Below are 16,650 nucleotides of genomic sequence, written 5' to 3'. Positions count from 1 at the left end.
AGAGACACTTGAAGCCTTCAGTTCCTGAGACTTTTTGTGGTTCTTTGGCTTAAATCAGCTGGATTTCCAGTCCTCACCCTGCCCCCACTCAAAACTCACACAGTACAGACATATCCTCCAGGCAGTTTGGTTTTATCTTTTCCAATCCAATAAGATACTTACAAATTATCCAGGAGGAGGCTGGAGGACTTTAGGACTCCCCATCAAAAAAAGCTAACTACTTAGGGGATGCTTAGATGAGCTGATTGAGCTGGGGTGCGTTCTTTGGCTCTGCCCCCTTACTACTAGTGTCCTCCTATTTCTGTCCCAAGTAGAAGGGGAAAGAGATGAGGTGACAAAAAGTGTTCGATTCTGATATTCCGATTGTCAAGCAACTAATTATGTCCCTAAAAATCATTGCCTTGGCATTGTGGACTGTCCCAGATGAATGGAATAAAATTCCTTCAGCTGTTCAAGGGCAGGATAAATAGGAGAAGATGCCTTAAAAACAAAAAATCAAAACTCAAAATTTAAGCAACTGCTCACCTTGGGGCCCAGCCAACTTTCAGTGACCGATAGAAAGATGGGTGGATAGGAACTATTTCATCTTGAATATATGACTACATGCGACTACAGAGAAACACAAGGAATTGTCTTAAGTATTGTGGATTTAAAATCGTCTGTTATTTAATGTCAAGTCTCATAGATCCCAGTAAAATATCTTGGATGTATAATATTGCAGCAAGAGATAAAGTCAGATCTTGAAGAAAGCTCTTTCTTCCCTGGCTGATCTTGTCTATCAACTTTGAACATATCTGGGAATTCAAAGCTATTAAGGAAGGCTTGACTTAGGATTTCTCCAGGCTCACCATGTGCTTCACTGAATTGGTCCAATGCTATCATGTCTTACTCAAGAGCATTTTAGGGAACAAAATTGGCTTTAATATCGTGCCCTCTTCAGCCCTTTGGAATTTAAGGATGGGGGAAGGCGTGTGGACAAGCTGATTGGACTTTAGTAACCATTTTCTTTTAAAGCTTTTTCCCTAGAATTTGCTATTCTAGGCATCGAGCTATTTATCTCACGCACCGATGACAGTTTGAATGGTCTTAGGACCATTTCATACCAGCAAAGTTGCATACCAAGAGAAAGAAGCCTGTTGCATTAGCCAATTGCAATCCAGTTAGAGTGTAGCCTTAATACCCTATACACAAATACACCTTTCAGGAGCTAATGAAGGCCAACAGGTTTAGGTTCAGGGAGTATATATACAATGGGGCATTTTTCTAAATTAAAGCTGAACAATTGTCTTAGGCAGGGTGACAAATCATTCCGGGTTGCCCTAGACCGAAAGGGTTCCCTGGACATGAGACTTTTAACGCTAACACCAGGAAAATCTCAAGTAAATTAAAATGAGTTGGTTACCCTAGTCTTAGATCAGGTTTCCTAGAAACAGACCTGAGACAGGAACTCAGGTGCATATGAATTATTGAAGGAGTACCCGTCACCAAGGAATGCCCTTCAGTAAAAACATCTAAGGGAGTGAGGAAAGTAGAATTAGGGAAAAGACTGAGCAAGGGCGTGATCTCAGATAAAGACTAACTTTGGCCTGAACCAAAGCTCTGAAGTGTGTATCTCACTACAGAGTTGCGCCACCCAGAGGCAGAAGAGCCAGGCTCTGGCCCGTTATTGCCCATGTTCAGATATAATCTGGGGAGACGATGTGGGCAGGGCAGCCTGCCTTGCATTACCTGAAATCTCAAGATATGAGTAAAACTGCCAGGAAGACAGAACTGACCTGGCAGGAATAATAGGGTACTGGAGATGGAAGAAGGAAGAGTCATTCTGGAAGCTCAAAGTACCCACCCTGAAGGCAGGAATGCTTTCTCTAATACCAGGAGATGCCAGCTGCTTACCAGCAGAGTCTTTGTTCAGTTGGACAGCATGTTATGGGGGCCAGGGTCTTGGGTCTTGGTTTTGGATAAGTAGACAGGTCAGAGATTGCCGTGTGTTCACCAAATTCCTTTCTCTGTTGTTCTTGGACATACAGATAGACTATATTTCCTAATCTCCTTTGCAGATAAGTGGCACTATAAGACTACATTATGGCAAGTAGAATGTGGATACAAATAATGAACTCTACTTCTAAGCCTGATCTTTATAAAACATCTGTTTGCACCTCCGTGCTACCTTTCTTCTCGCATCTGCTGGCAGAGGAGGCCCTGGGAGGTGGTGGAGCTATAGCTGGATGGCGCCCAGGGTCCTTGAGTCATGGTACGGGTGGCTGTTTACTGACCACCCGCAGTGACATGTATTGTGAATGAGAATAGACGTTTCTGTGTTAACCCATGCCATCTTCAGAAATCTCTGTATTTTTGTCACAGCCGTGGGCCTACTTGACTAATACACCAATCTGACCAGGAAGGCAGAGCTGGGTGCCTGAGCCCATAGTGGGATGGGAACAACTGTTAGGACACTTGGGGATTATAATGAGAGAAATGGAGTCACGGGGATGGAGGACAAAAAATTGCAGAGCCCTCAGGTTGGTATATCAGTTTATTTGGCAAAGACTTGAGCCTTCTCAGGAGAAAGAGGTCAAGGAGAGAACAGGCAGGTCCTCAGCTGGAGGCAGTGGTATCGCGTCAGGGAGCCAGGCAGCACTCTTCTTAGACCACATAGTCATCTCCTGCCCACAGGAGGGTGAGCCCCCTATAAACTCGTGTTTAGCATGGATTTAAAGGGTTCTCTGGAAGAGAAAATTAAATGGTTAAAAGTCAGGGAACCCTAAGGGGTCTCCATTTCCAAACGTAATAACACCCTTGGCTCCAGTTAATGGGAACAAGAATTCTTTCTGTAAGATCAGGAGTTACCCACTTTTAAGCCATTTTACCCAAGAGGTTTGCCAGTGGAGCAGATAGGTGGAGACCAGGTCTCCTTGGGCCTGGCTGAGACCAGGGGCCAGCAGAGGCCAGACTACAGAGGCAGTAACTGGGGGCTTGAACAAAGGAGGGGTAAACAAACCGATGGATGATGGTTTGGGAGAACTGAATGAGAGTGAAAAAAAAAAAAAGGAGGTCCCATGTTCGTATTTTAGTTTATTTTATAGTGAGTGGCAACCTACGTGTGGAGTTAGGAGAGCATTGCCTGATGCTACCTGTCTCTTTGACCAGGATTTCAGTGACAGCGGCCTTCTGTTCCAGACCACATCTTCCGAATGTGAGGGAGGAAGCATGCCCAGGCCCAACCTTCCCTCAGCAACCAACTCACTCATTGTCCAAGCAGATGTTTCCACAGAAGGTCCAGCAGCATGTATGATTCAGATATGCACATTCTTGTGATTTATCACACTTTTTCGCACAATACTTTAACATAGGCTGTACCCAGCACTGTTCAATTTTTCTTTCTTCGGCTGGAACTGAGACAGTAGAAGTTGGCAGGGTCTATCCGTCTACAGCTTAGAGAAGAAATCCTTCTCAAGTTGGACAATTCCTGACCTCTGGAACCTGAACTCCAAGCCAGAAAGTATTTCTCTGCCTTTCAAGAAAAGTCCCTGCCTTGAATTCACAGGAGACCAGCCTTTCATGACATGCCTTCTCTCTTTCCACATGTCCCCCACAGCACTGCAGGCCTTCAAACCCTCTCCAAGTTCCCTAAAGATAGGACCTAGGACACCATCACCATGTATGACACCACGTCAACCAAATCTAGTCTCATCTAAACTTAGATGTCAGGACCTGCAATACCCTCTCACTCTTTTAGCAAATTTCCATACCCAACTTGCAGAATGGAAAACTGAGCTGGAGGAGACTAGGAACCTACTTTTCCCCTTTTCCATTCTCTTCCCTGTTGATACCACCTAAGCATTCAGCCTATCCCCAAATTCCATATCTTTCTCTGGCCCACAACCCTCCCTCTCAGTCCCTTCATTTCCCCCATTTCTTATCAGATGACCCCAAACTTTGACTCACTAAGGACCTCTTATTTGTTTTGCTTAGTTTTTTTTAATGGTCTAAAAGATTCTTCCCCTCAAACAAAATGAATGTTTTAAAATGTTACCCTTTTGGTATTCATCAAAGGCTCACTCAAATCAGACACTGAGATTCTGAAATGTGGGCTCAGAGGGAAGCTCTGTGTTGGTGTTTCCTCTGCCCAAGCTGGTCTAACACTGGAAAATATTTCCTGTGAGCTTATGAAATGTAGACAAAAACTACATTCCCTTTCCATATACCCATTATTGCTTTCAGGTCTCGGGAGGGGACTTGAAGGGGACCATATTGGGAACATCCAACTTAATCTTTCTTGGATGTCTCTGCTTCAACGAGGGTTCTGGTCCTTTGAAGGGTGATCCTGGAAATCGGGCCCAGAATCAGGGATGCCAGACACCCCAGGCCTGGGCAGAACGCCATCTTCCCTGGCCACGCCACCTACATAAATTTTTTTTCTTGATTCCTCCTAGCACAGGCAGAAGCATCGCAAGCCCACAGATGAGGATGATGAGTAGGAGACCCCAGGGCTTCATGGTAGTCTCTGTGTGTGTTTGGATTAAGTTCTGGCAGAAGACAGGTCTCCAAATGCTGCTAGAGGTAGAAGAGAAATTAAGTCGAGAATAGGGTAGGAAAGGGAGAGAAAGTGCGTGTGAATATTGTGTTGTTCTTTCTACTACTTTTCCTTCACACTCTCTGGCACTTAACAACATACCAAGCTAGGCATTGGCTTCCTCAGGCTTCTTCCCCATCCCACATTACCTACCGCTTCCTTTGCAAAATTACTTAAAAATGCCTTGCTATTTTTTTTTATTAAAAGCAATAAATCTTCAGATTGTATAAATTGTAAAACAAACAGACAAAAAATACAAAGAGGAAATGGATAAGCATTAGGAATTCCACCACCACGGACAGAGAGTACCAATATATGTGTATCCTTTTATGTTGTTGTTATTTTTGTGAAGTTGGAATAATAGAACACATTAAGTGTCCTGATTTTTTATATAATTTAGTCACGACCCTAAAACAATACTAAACCATTTTGGTATAGTTTAGTCACGACCCTAAAACAAACAGTACCAGAGTGATTCCTGGGTGAGTGATGAGATGGATTACGCAGAAGGACTTGAGAAAAATGATGGACAACAAATGGTCAGCGGACTCTTAAAACTTTCGTCTACATAGATGGTCAAAATGCAAGTTTTAGGCACGTGAATCATTGACACATTGACTTTGAGGCAAATTGGATTTAGGTGGCTTGAGGAGAGGCAAGAGCACCAGAAGGAGATTATGGAGAGAAAGAAAAGGAGGAGAAAAGTCCTTAAAATGTCAAAGAATGGCTATTTGGGAGCTTCCACTCTTAGACGCTCATATTAGCTGTGCAACCTACTCCGTTCAGAAGCCACATCCCTGCCAGCTTGCCTTGGTGTGGTTTGATAGAGAGAAACTGTGAAGTTAAGGTGTTGAGGTTTCGTTTACCATTGGGCAATATTTACGTCAAAAATACAAGTTAATTGGTGAAGCTCCAGGCCAAAGGAGAACTATCTTTGAACATGGTAGGCTTCCAGAAATCCTATAAATCACTTGCACTCTTTGCACGGGAAAGCCAGCGAGCAGTGGCAGGATACCCCGTCCTTGCGCGTGGCTCAGAGCGTTCTTCTGATCCTCTGAGCAGCACAGAGCAAGACAGATGTGCAATGCAGATGTTTTGTTAGCCACTTACAGGTGAGGGTATGAGGTACGAAGTAACTGGGTGAATGTGGGCATGGACTGGGGTGGCCTCTGGATTCCTGGTACCAGCTTTTTGCACAAAGAAGGAGTAAGACTGGCACACAGTGACAGAAACACAATCAATCCAAAGTAATGGGTTCTAGAAACTGTTTATTTGTCTTCAAAAATATCACTCTAGACCCGAGTTTTCCAGAGCTTTGTGATCTGTTCATTTAAAAGGCCTCATGCTGAATCCAGCTTTCTGAATTCCTTACTGGCCCTTAAAGGGTGTTCAGGATCTGGGGATGCCCAATCCCCTTCTTTGCACACCTCAGGTGTATTAAGTGATCCCAGAGAAGAAACACATCATCACGCCCAGGTTGGGTACTACTGACATACAGAGTTCTGGGGGAATTCTTTGGCCATCCTGAGATATAGGACAATGAAGAGGCCCCTAGGCATCCAGAACTACTGCTCCTCCAAAATTCAGGACCCCGGGGCTTTCCAGATAATGTTAAGGAAGAAAAAGTATTGGACTTCAAGTCAGGAGTGCTGGTTTCCTGTTTCATCTCTGCCTCTTTTCCCTCTGGGACCTCAGACAGGACAGTTACCTCTCTCTCCATTTTCTTATTTGAACAACAGACAATAATCCTTACCTCACAGGAAGTGTTGATACCACCAGAGCAGTGAACTCGTCCAAGCAAGCCACAAATAAAAGCTCATGCCTCGAGACCCTTACCCCACCTACCTCTGAAGGTGTCTAGGTTGAGTGTCTGCAGGAACTGGCTGACAGCTCTTTTATCTGGACCCTTCTTCCTTGGAGAGGGGGAAGGGAGGTTGTGACCTCAGATAGGGGGCAGAAGAGCCGAAAGACAAAGTTCAAAGGCCTAGAACTTAATGATGATTTTGGTAGTGATAGATCTTTAATTTCTGCCCAGGAACTTCGTGTTGACCATATCACAAATTGTTTTCTTTGATAGTCACCCATCCAGAGGTGTAGGGTTTTCTTTGATGCAAGCAACGTCTCCTGCTAAGCTAGGAGGAACATTGTGTACCTGGGTTGCACCTCTAGACACCCCCAACAGACACCAGTCTAGAGTCTTTATCTAATGCATCTGAGTCTATCCGTAGGCAGCAAATGGAGGACGGTCTGTATACCTATTTTCCTTTGACTTGTGTGGGCTTTTGAAGGTCCCACTCTTCTCTGTCTTGATTCTCCTTTGCTCATTAAAGCACAATATTATCTCCTAACATATGCCCTATGGCTTTTATGTGGATAAAAAGAGACTGAACTGGAAGGACTTCAGAAAAGATACATGACCACCTTGCAAACTGATCCAGTCTAGCACCACGATCTTGGCACAGGTTTGTGAGTTGGGGTTTAGGGGGATTTGTTCACCAAATACCAGAGAAAGACATTATATTGGGTGCACATACACATGACTTGGAGCTCATTACGAAATAAGAGTTAAATGGATAAGGACCAGGGACTCCCAAGGAACAGATAAACCTCCTTCTCCCAAACCCTATCCACAGGAATATTTTATGACAATAAGAGATATCCAAATATGAGTGATTTTCCCCAGGCTTTGTTGGGTGCCTTGAGCAGCAGGAAATATAGGCCAGGACTCTGGGGACGAAACTGAGGAGGATGGACCAGTACAGAGGCGAGAGGCAGAATTTGGGGACCTGGGAACAAAGGTGTGGGAGCAAACTGAAGGGAACTTTGATGGGGATTGTAAATGGTGCCAAACCTAAAATGACTGAATTATACATTCTCAAGACACTGGTTTATATGGAAGGAAAACAATGTCCCATGAAGGGCAGTCATGGCCTCATGCTCAGTATCTGGCCTGGACGTTGGGGGTCCTTACTGGTTTTCTTGAGGAACATGGTGACTGATGAGCGCCAAGGAGGTTCAACCCAGGATTCCTGCCACTTTTCGTTCTGGATCACGCAGGTGGGTCTGCAGAAAGCTGTGCAGAATTTAGGACAACAGCTCTCTCTCTCTCTCTCTCTCTCTCTCTCTCTCTCTCTCTCTCTCTCTCTCTCTCTCCCCCTCCCTCCTTTCCTTTTCTCCCCCTCCCTCTCTCTCCTCCCAACCCAAAAGGTTTTTCTTCCAAGTTTCCTCTTCCAGAGCTGGGTCTTAATACCCGATTAGGGAGAACAGAGATGGTACATTGAGAGCCTACTGTGTGCAAGGTATCATACAGGTGTTTACATATGTCATCACATTTCATCCTCAGAGCTGGGGTGCCAAAAGAAAATATAGGTAAGCTGAGTCTATAGAGGTCATAGGATTTTCCCAGTGTTACGAAGCTGGTGTATATTGGAGTCAGGATATAATTCCACGTCTGCCTGAGCACAAAATCTATGAACATTTCTCTGCTACCCAAATTTTTATAGACATTAGGGGACTGATTTCTGCCCGACATCTCCCATCTCCTCGTTTACACTGCAGTGGCCTACAGGATTTGAGGAAATTGACACTCCTTCTCTGTTGAGTTAAACAGGTTTGTTTCAAAAACTAATTCTCTCTCTAGTTATCTATCTATATATATGTACACATATGTATGTATGTATGTATATTTATTTGTACTTAAAATACCTACTTACTCTTTCATCCATAAATTCCACATTTCTTACATTAATCTAAAATCAAGTCAACCAACCGAATGAGAGAAGATGTTTACAAATGACACATACAATAAGAGGCTAACATCCAAAACATATAAAGAATTCATATAACTCAACAATAAAAAACAAACAATCCAATTACAAAACGGGTAGAGGACCTGAAGAGCCACTTCTCCCAAAAAGACATACAAACGGCCAACAGATATATAAAAAGGTGCTCAACTTCACTAGCTAATAGGGAAATGCAAATCAAAACCACAATGAGATACCACCTCACACCTGTCAGAATGACTATTATCAACAAGACAAGTAATAACAAGTGTTGGAAAGGTTGTGGAGAAAAAGGAATCTTCATACAGTGCTGGTGGGAATATAGATTGATACAGCCATGATGGGAAACCATATGGAGTTTCCTCAAAAAGATAAGAGTAGATTACAGAAATATCTAACCACAATGCTGTATAAATGAAATTAATATAAAATAATATTGAAGGTCAAAGAAATAAAAATAAATTGAGAGTAGAGTTACTATGTGACTCAGCAAACCCTCTTCTGGGTATCTACCCCCAAAATCTGAAAACATTTATTCATAAAGATATATGTTCCCCTAGGTTCACTGCAGCATTATTCACAGTGGCCAAGACATGGAAACAATCTAAGAGTCCTTTGATAGATGACCGGATTAAGAAGATGTGGTACATATACACAATGGAATATTACTCGGCCATAAAAAAAAATGAAATACTGCCATTTGTGAAAGCATGGATGAATCTTGACAATATCATGCAGAACGAAATAAGTCAGATGGAAAAGGACAAGAAATCATATGATTTCACTATACAGTGAGACACAGGTTAATTCTATGCAGTGAGATTATTATAATTTTAAGTTACATTTTTCTTTCTTCCACAAATTATTTTGTAATCAGAATGTAGAAAACATTACATCTTTCAGGAACAAAAATCTGTTTGTAAAAGGCAAGGGTTAGTTATGCGAGAGGAGGAGACATCTCTGCAGAAGCCCGGGGCCCACAGAGAACAGGCCACCAAAGGAGCAGGCACAGGGGAGGGAACAAGGTGTCTTTGCCCTGCCCGGGCCTGGCCAGTGGGGGCAGGGAGGAGCCCAGGATAACCGGTCCTTTCTTGCCTTCTCTCCTCACACCAGCTCTCCAGAGAAGTCTGTGCCAGACTTAAAGCTCACTGCTCTGGCCAGAGTCATGCCAACCCGGGCGCTGCTGCCCATCCTGCTTCTCTGTGTGCTGCTGCCGCAGGCCCAGGGAGGGCCCCGCAATCGGAAGAAAATTCAGAGTAGGTAATGGGCTGGGGGCAGCGATGGGGAGGAGGGAGGAGGGCTGTATCCAGCTCAGGAGGACCTGGGATTGGCACCTTTCAGCACATCCTGCTCTGACCACAGCCCTGTGAAGACTCTGGGCTCTCCCAAACCATGGCCCTCCAGCCCCTTTACCGGCCCTGCGACGAGTGATGGGGTGGACGGGAATCTCCATCTTTTTAGTCTCCATTCCAAAAACACAGAGCTATATGGCACGTATAATAGTGAAAGGAGCTGAGAACCAGAAGGGAAAAAACAACAACTATTCTTTGATTTATGCACGTACGTGACAGGTCAACATCCAGAGATGTTTATGGGAGTAGGTGTAGAACGAAAAGACACTGGGAAATTAAATTTTGGGGTGTGCAACGTCAAGGTATAGTTATCATCAGAGGGGCCACAATGGTGACGATGGAAGAGAAATATTAAAGGTGTTGTGTTGGGGAAGGTGCAGGAAACTAGCCTGTGACAGTGACAAGAGGAGAGAGCGGGGAGAGGCAAGTTCAGCTTCCTCTCTGGACCCTGCAAATTCTCACGAGTGGGGAGGGTTTGTAGGATGTCTCGGAGTTCACTGAGTTTTCAGGGTCAGGGTATACATTCCATGAAGGTGACTGCACCAAGGCCGTGACTAATATGGGGACAGGGTCCTGGCTGCCGTGTGTGGAGAGGGTCCAGGAAGCCCAGGCATTGAGATCTACTGGGGGAGAACGGGGGTAATGGATTTAAGATACAACAGATCACTAGGATTTGGTGTGAGACAGAGAGTAAGTTTCCTGACAAGTCTAAGATTGTCATGAGTGGGACTGTGTCTGGGGTCCTGGAGGAGGCTCTACGCTTGAACGAGTTGCTCTGCAGGGGTGGCTTTATTGACCCTGCTTCTACTCAGTTTCAGATACACAGCTGCCCACAGAAATCAAGGCCTGTGAGAAAAGAGTGAATATACATATGTGCAAACGCCACTGTCAATATCACCGGGAATGCCAAGCAAACAACATATGCTGTTCAACCTTCTGCGGAAATGTTTGCGTGAACATCCTGTGAGTGGCAGAGGGGCCTGGGCTGTGCATCCTGCTCCCGCAACCCTCTGTTTAAGACTGCGCCTGCCACCAAAGCACAAGGACCTCAAGTCCCGGGCACAGGGCCACCAACAGCAATGCCACCCTCCCCACTGTCTGAGCTACGCGTTCCTGTCAAATAAACCACAACAAATGTCCAGAGACCTGCCTCGATTCTTCTCAGTGCTTGTGATCATGAAGAACCCAGGGCAGACCCCAGAGCGCCCCCGCCTTTCTGGGCCCAGTGCCTGATCCTTCAACCCTTGTCACGTGTCTCTACTTTCTCTCCCTCTGGCCCAGGCTCCCCTGCCAGGCCCCCAAGGCTCCGCCCCTTGCTCTGCTCCCTGAACCAGTACGCCCAGGGGGAAACTGCTCCTGTGTAGCCTCTCTAAAGAGAACACTCCTCACCCTGCAGTCAGAAGGGCCAAGTCAACCTGGGGCAAGAGTAGGCGGTCCCCAAGGACCTGCCCCTGTCCCTTTCTCCCCATTCTCCTTGTGAAGTTCAGATAAGTCTGTCTTTACAATGAAGAAAGTGAATCCCAGAGAAGCTAAGAGACAGGCCCAAGGCCAAAGGGAGGGAGAGGCCATCCGTGGTGTGGCTGCAGGAAGGCGCGCCCTCTGCACGGCCTGGGGCTCGCTTCCTTCGCATTACGTGGAGCCCATAGGCGTGGAAGTGAGTGCCTATGCTCACCCCACACTTCCCCAGTCCATCCTCCACCCAGATGGCCGCTCTTACCCTGAGGCCTGCAACGGGGTGCCAGCGCCTGCAACGCCTCTGCCTGCCCTTAACTGAGTGGTCCCCACCTTTCCTAACCCCTCTCCTATGGCCTCAGTCTCTCTCTTCTTTTTTAATTCAGGGGGAAGCCACAGGTGGGGGAACAGGGGTTCGAGGTGACGCTGCTGAGGATGAGTTGGCTGAGGTGGCTGTGGGTCTCGCCCGTGGGCTCAGGGTGAGTCGGCGAGACTCGATCACTGGGTACAGGCTCCCCATCCGTGTGATCACAGCTCCTCTGAAATGGTCCTGGGGCGAGATCCAGGGACGGAGTCATGTGCGGCCCATCGGGACATGGAGTCAAGTGTGCAGAACTCAGGCAGGCAGGCCATGCTGGAGTCGTGTGTGCAGGGCTACACTCCAGTGCAGACTTCCTGCTGGGCATCAGTGAAGGACACGTCCGAGGAGGAAACCTGCCTCCATCGAGCCAGAGCCTCCCACCCACCTCAGGAGCATCAGGGCTCCTGGTGTCAGAGGATCTTCCTTATGTCCCCTACAAGCTGCCCTTGCACAAGGAACCTTAGGAAAGAGCATGACCAACCACCCGCATAGACATCATCCGAGATGGACGAGAGGGGGTCCGAGATGGACAGAAGGGATGCTTTTCAGGAGCTCTTATAAGGGTGCAGCCTCACCTGGCCTCACTCCAAGCATCTTCCCCGTGCTTGGCCATGCCCCAGACACCCTCGGGGAGACTTAAGACAGGCAGAGTTACCTGCCAGGGCCCACATAGGGAATGACCTTCCATGTCCACGTCCCGTGCTCCCTACCATGTGGGTACACTATGGTGCCAGGCTGACCTAATCCTTGCCCCTGGCATAAGCACCATGGACCATGACTTATACTGGAAACAGTTGTTCTTTTCCCCGGTGATAACTGGTGCCCTGACCTGTTATCCAGAGAGCCCTCTGGATATTCTACCCTGCCCCACGGAACTCAGAGGCTACCCCTAGGGTGCTATGGCCAGGAGGAATGCTTGCCTGGACATCACTGCATGTTCTGTCTTTAATGGGAAAACCATGTGCCTCCATATTAGGTAGAGGAGTGGAGACCCCTGGAAGACCTTGAACCATGGAAGCAGAGTAAGAAGCAAATGCAAATTTTGCCTTGATATGGTTCTCCACAATATTGTGTCTCAGCCTGCAGAGAATCTCAGTCAGGGCTGGTCTGCTTGTGACCAAACACTTAGTCTCTTGGTTGCCATGACTTTTGCATTATTTGTTCTGTTCTCATGCTTCAGACTTGCTCCTTTCAAATTCTTTCTTCCCATTCGTGTTGATGAAGTTAATCAGAAGTAGCTTCTTGCATATATCAGCTCAGCCATGTAACTTCACTGTCTTACCTCAAGACTAAGTTATCTCCTTGTCTCTGTGGAGACTTTGATCACTTGATATCCCTCAGAACATCATGCTGGTCCGTGACACTGATAACGTTACGTTAGCTGGCTGTAGGGAACAAAAATAGCAGATATACTCGTGCTTTACCATGTGCATGCCAGAGTGTGGGAGATACACCTATAATCGTCCAGGAGTTGCCATATTGGTGAAATTTCCTGGGATCCAGTGGTCTGGGGCAGGAGACACGTTGCAAGCATAACCCAAACATTATGAAGAGAGAATTGGCAATATTTATGCACAGATTGAATCATGTGTATTTCCATTTCTGCTTGTGTTGGCTTTTCCAAGGAATAAAGATATGTTCAAGGAGTTAATTATAATAATGTAACTAATAATAGATAAATAATTCCTTAGAATAGGGAAAAACTGGACCCACCAAGACGTTTAACAACTAATGATCAATTGGCAGAGCAATCTGTTAATCTAGGAAGTTCCAATATATCTTTAAGACTATGGGGAAATTTAACATTTAAATTTAAATGTTAAATTTAAAAATAGTCACAGGACTTTCCTCTATTTTTTTATTGTGGTAAAATACGCATAACAAAATTTACCATTTTAATCATTTTTTAAATTTAAGTATGTATAGTTGGTATACGATCTTATATTGGTTATATTAGTTTCAGGTGTACAGTATAGTAATTTGCCATTTTCACCTAACAATGTGATCACCCCACTAATTACAGTAATCATCTTTTCATTTCTATTTGCAAGGAATATCTTTCTCCATCCCTTCACTTTCAGTCTGTATGTGTCTTTCGATCTGAAGTGAGTCTCTTGTAAGTAGCATATTGATGGGTCATGTTTTCTGTTGTGTTTTTTTTAAATCCATTTTGCCACCTTATGTCTTTTGATTGGAACATTTAGTCTATTTACATTTAGGGTCATTATTGACAGGTATGTGCTTATTGCCATTTTGTTAATTGTTTTTAGTTGTTTTTATTGTTCTTCTCTGTTTTTCTTTTTCTCCTGACCTCTTTCCCTTTGATTTGTTGGTTTTCTGTAGTGTTTTGAATGAATTCCTTTCTCTTCATTTTATGTGTATGTTTTTGTATGGTTGTGGTTTATGGTTACCATAAGTTTTAGATCTATCCATCTATATCTCTGGCAGTCGATGTTAAGTTGGTAGGCATTTACATCTTCATCATTTTAAGCCTACAGTTCAATGGTGTTAAATGCATTCATAATGTGCAACAACCACCATTCATCTCCATAACTCTTCATCTCATAAAACTGAAACTTTGTGCCTACTGAAAAATAACTCTCCATTTCCCCATTCCCTCAGCTCCTGGCAACCACCATTCTACTTTCTGTCTCTAGGATTTTCACTACTCTTAAGTATCTCATGAAAGTGGAACCACATATTACTTGTCTTTTTGTGACAAGCTTATTTCATTAGGCTTAATTCCTTAAGGTTCATCCATGTTGTAGCATATTGCAGATTTTACTTCCTTTTTAAGGCTGCATAATATTCCACTGTATGTATGTATTATATTTTGCTTATCCATTCATCTGTCAGTGGACACTGGGGTTGCTTCCATGTTTCAGGTATTGAGAATAATGATGCTATGAACGTGGGTGTACGATTATTTTGTTTAGTTATCCTGCTTTAAATTCTCTGGGTATACACCCAGAAGTAGTACTGCTGGATCTTATGGTAAAACGTATTTTTAATCTTTTAAGGAGCCACCATACCATTTTCCATAGCAGCTGTACCATTTTACATTCATCCCCATCAACAATGGATTTCTGTTCAGCTGGTCTTCACATAGTTCTCCAAGTTGATCTATAATTTAGTTGTAATCTTAATGTGGTCATGGGAGGAGGTGACCACCCCATCACTAGTTGCAGGGCCGGTAAAAGGGCAGGAGGGCCATGGTTTGGGAGAGCCCAGAGTCTTCACAGGGCCGTGGTCAGAGCAGGATGTGCTGAAAGGTGCCAACCCCAGGTCCTCCTGAGCTGGATACAGCCCTCCTCCCTCCTCCCCATCGCTGCCCCCAGCCCATTACCTACTCTGAATTTTCTTCCGATTGCGGGGCCCTCCCTGGGCCTGCAGCAGCAGCACACAGAGAAGCAGATGGGCAGCAGCGCCCGGGTTGGCATGACTCTGGCCAGAGCAGTGAGCTTTAAGTCTGGCACAGACTTCTCTGGAGAGCTGGTATGAGGAGAGAAGGCAAGAAAGGACTGGTTATCCTGGGCTTTTCCCGGGCAGGGCAAAGAGACCTTGTTCCCTCCCCTGTGCCTGCTCCTTCGGTGGCCTGTTCTCTGTGGGCCCTGGGCTTCTGCAGAGATGGCTCCTCCTCTTGCATAACTAATCCTTGCCTTTTACAAACAGATTTTTGTTCCTAAAGATGTGATATTTTCTACATTCTAATTACAAAATAATTTACAGAATTAAAACAAAACACATTATTTGTATAACTATGGAAACAACCTAAGTCCATTATCGGATGAATGAATAAAGAAGTGGTACACACACACACACACACACACACACACACACACACACACACACACACGAATATTACCGAGCCATGAAAAAGAAGGAATCCTGCCGTTTGCAACAACTTGGATGAAACTTGGGGCATTTGATAAGTGAAATAGTCAGACACAAAAACAAAAAACAAATACCATAATATATCACTTATATGTAAAATCTAAATATCTGAACTCATAGAAACAGAGAGGAGAGTGGTGATTACCCAGGGGTGTTGTTTGGGGGGGAAAGGGAGATGTAGGGCAAAGGGTACAAAGTTTTAGTTATAAGATGAATAGAATCTAAGGATCTAATGTACAGCATAATGATTATAACTAATAATACTTCATTATATACTTGAAAGTTGCCAAGAGAGTAGATCTTAAATATTCTCACCATAAAAAAATAATAATAATGTGATTTGATGGAGGTATTAGAAAGCACCTTGTTAGTAATCATTTGCATTATATAAATGTATCAAATTAACATGTTATACACCTTAAACTTACACAATGTTATATGTCAATTATATCTTAATAAAGATGAAAAACTTGATATATATTAAATATATTATATGTCATATAAAACACATATGTATTTTTCCAGCTTTATTAAGATACAATTGAAATATATTAATTATATCTTAATAAAGCTGGAAAATATGTATTACACATGTATGTGTTTTCCAGCTTTATTACTACATATTCAATTACTACATATACAATCAATATAATAACATATATTATATATTGTATAATTAATTAATAATCAATATATCAGAGAGAGACACTATAGGAGGACATGGAAAGAATGGGGGCACACAGTATCTTAAAACTCAGGGGATACACCTGGGTATACTGGATGTCTTGGCCAGTTAGTGTAGACCAGACTCTGCCTGCAGCCACACCAATGTTTTCACAATGGATCCATGAGTAGAATAGCCATAATGGCAGACATGTAGGCTATGCATAGGCTCATCAGCACGAGCTTACCTCCACCAAAGCGGATGTAGCTACTGCTTTGCTGAATGTACAACCTAGCAACAGGACAGACCAAGGCTGAGCCCTTGATACAGCACCAGTCCTCAGGATGTGAATCAGCCCCTTGAGGCAAGTTTATTATATCAGGCCCATTCCTACTCGTAGGAAAGGGAGTGACTCATCTTGACTGAGATAGACACATATTCTGGTATCATGATTTGGCTTTTCTGTCGGTCGTGCCTCAGCCAACACCACTATGTGATGGCTAAAAGAGTGTCTGATGTACTGACATGGGATTCCATGAACTATTGCTTCAGGCCAGTTGACAAGTTTT

The 16,650-nt window shown here is 44.3% G+C and overlaps 2 protein-coding genes across 3 annotated transcripts; one reads left to right on the top strand and one right to left on the bottom strand.

The window, feature by feature from the left end:
- Positions 1 to 2,686: 2,686 nt before the first annotated feature.
- WFDC9 (WAP four-disulfide core domain 9) lies at positions 2,687 to 4,496 on the bottom strand. Its single transcript, XM_033095470.1, has 3 exons — positions 4,406 to 4,496; positions 3,245 to 3,386; positions 2,687 to 2,723 (listed from the first exon to the last, which is right to left on the bottom strand). The coding sequence occupies exons 1-3, from the start codon at positions 4,494 to 4,496 to the stop codon at positions 2,687 to 2,689; spliced, it is 270 nt and encodes an 89-aa protein (XP_032951361.1).
- A 5,027-nt stretch (positions 4,497 to 9,523) lies between these two features.
- WFDC10A (WAP four-disulfide core domain 10A) lies at positions 9,524 to 10,677 on the top strand. 2 transcript variants are annotated; one of them, XM_033094300.1, is made up of 2 exons: positions 9,524 to 9,614; positions 10,547 to 10,677. In XM_033094300.1, exons 1-2 carry the CDS (start codon positions 9,524 to 9,526, stop codon positions 10,675 to 10,677), a joined length of 222 nt encoding a protein of 73 aa, XP_032950191.1. The 2 variants fall into 2 exon arrangements, with proteins under 2 accessions (XP_032950191.1, XP_032950190.1); XM_033094299.1 differs by having other exon boundaries at positions 10,529 to 10,677.
- The last annotated feature ends 5,973 nt before the right edge of the window (positions 10,678 to 16,650 follow it).

The sequence above is a fragment of the Rhinolophus ferrumequinum genome, chromosome 23 (genome assembly GCF_004115265.2).
Source record: "Rhinolophus ferrumequinum isolate MPI-CBG mRhiFer1 chromosome 23, mRhiFer1_v1.p, whole genome shotgun sequence".
In the NCBI taxonomy this organism is placed as follows: domain Eukaryota; kingdom Metazoa; phylum Chordata; class Mammalia; order Chiroptera; family Rhinolophidae; genus Rhinolophus; species Rhinolophus ferrumequinum.
The sequence above is the reverse complement of the archived record's forward strand: the minus strand, read 5'-3'. Positions and strand labels throughout refer to the sequence as shown.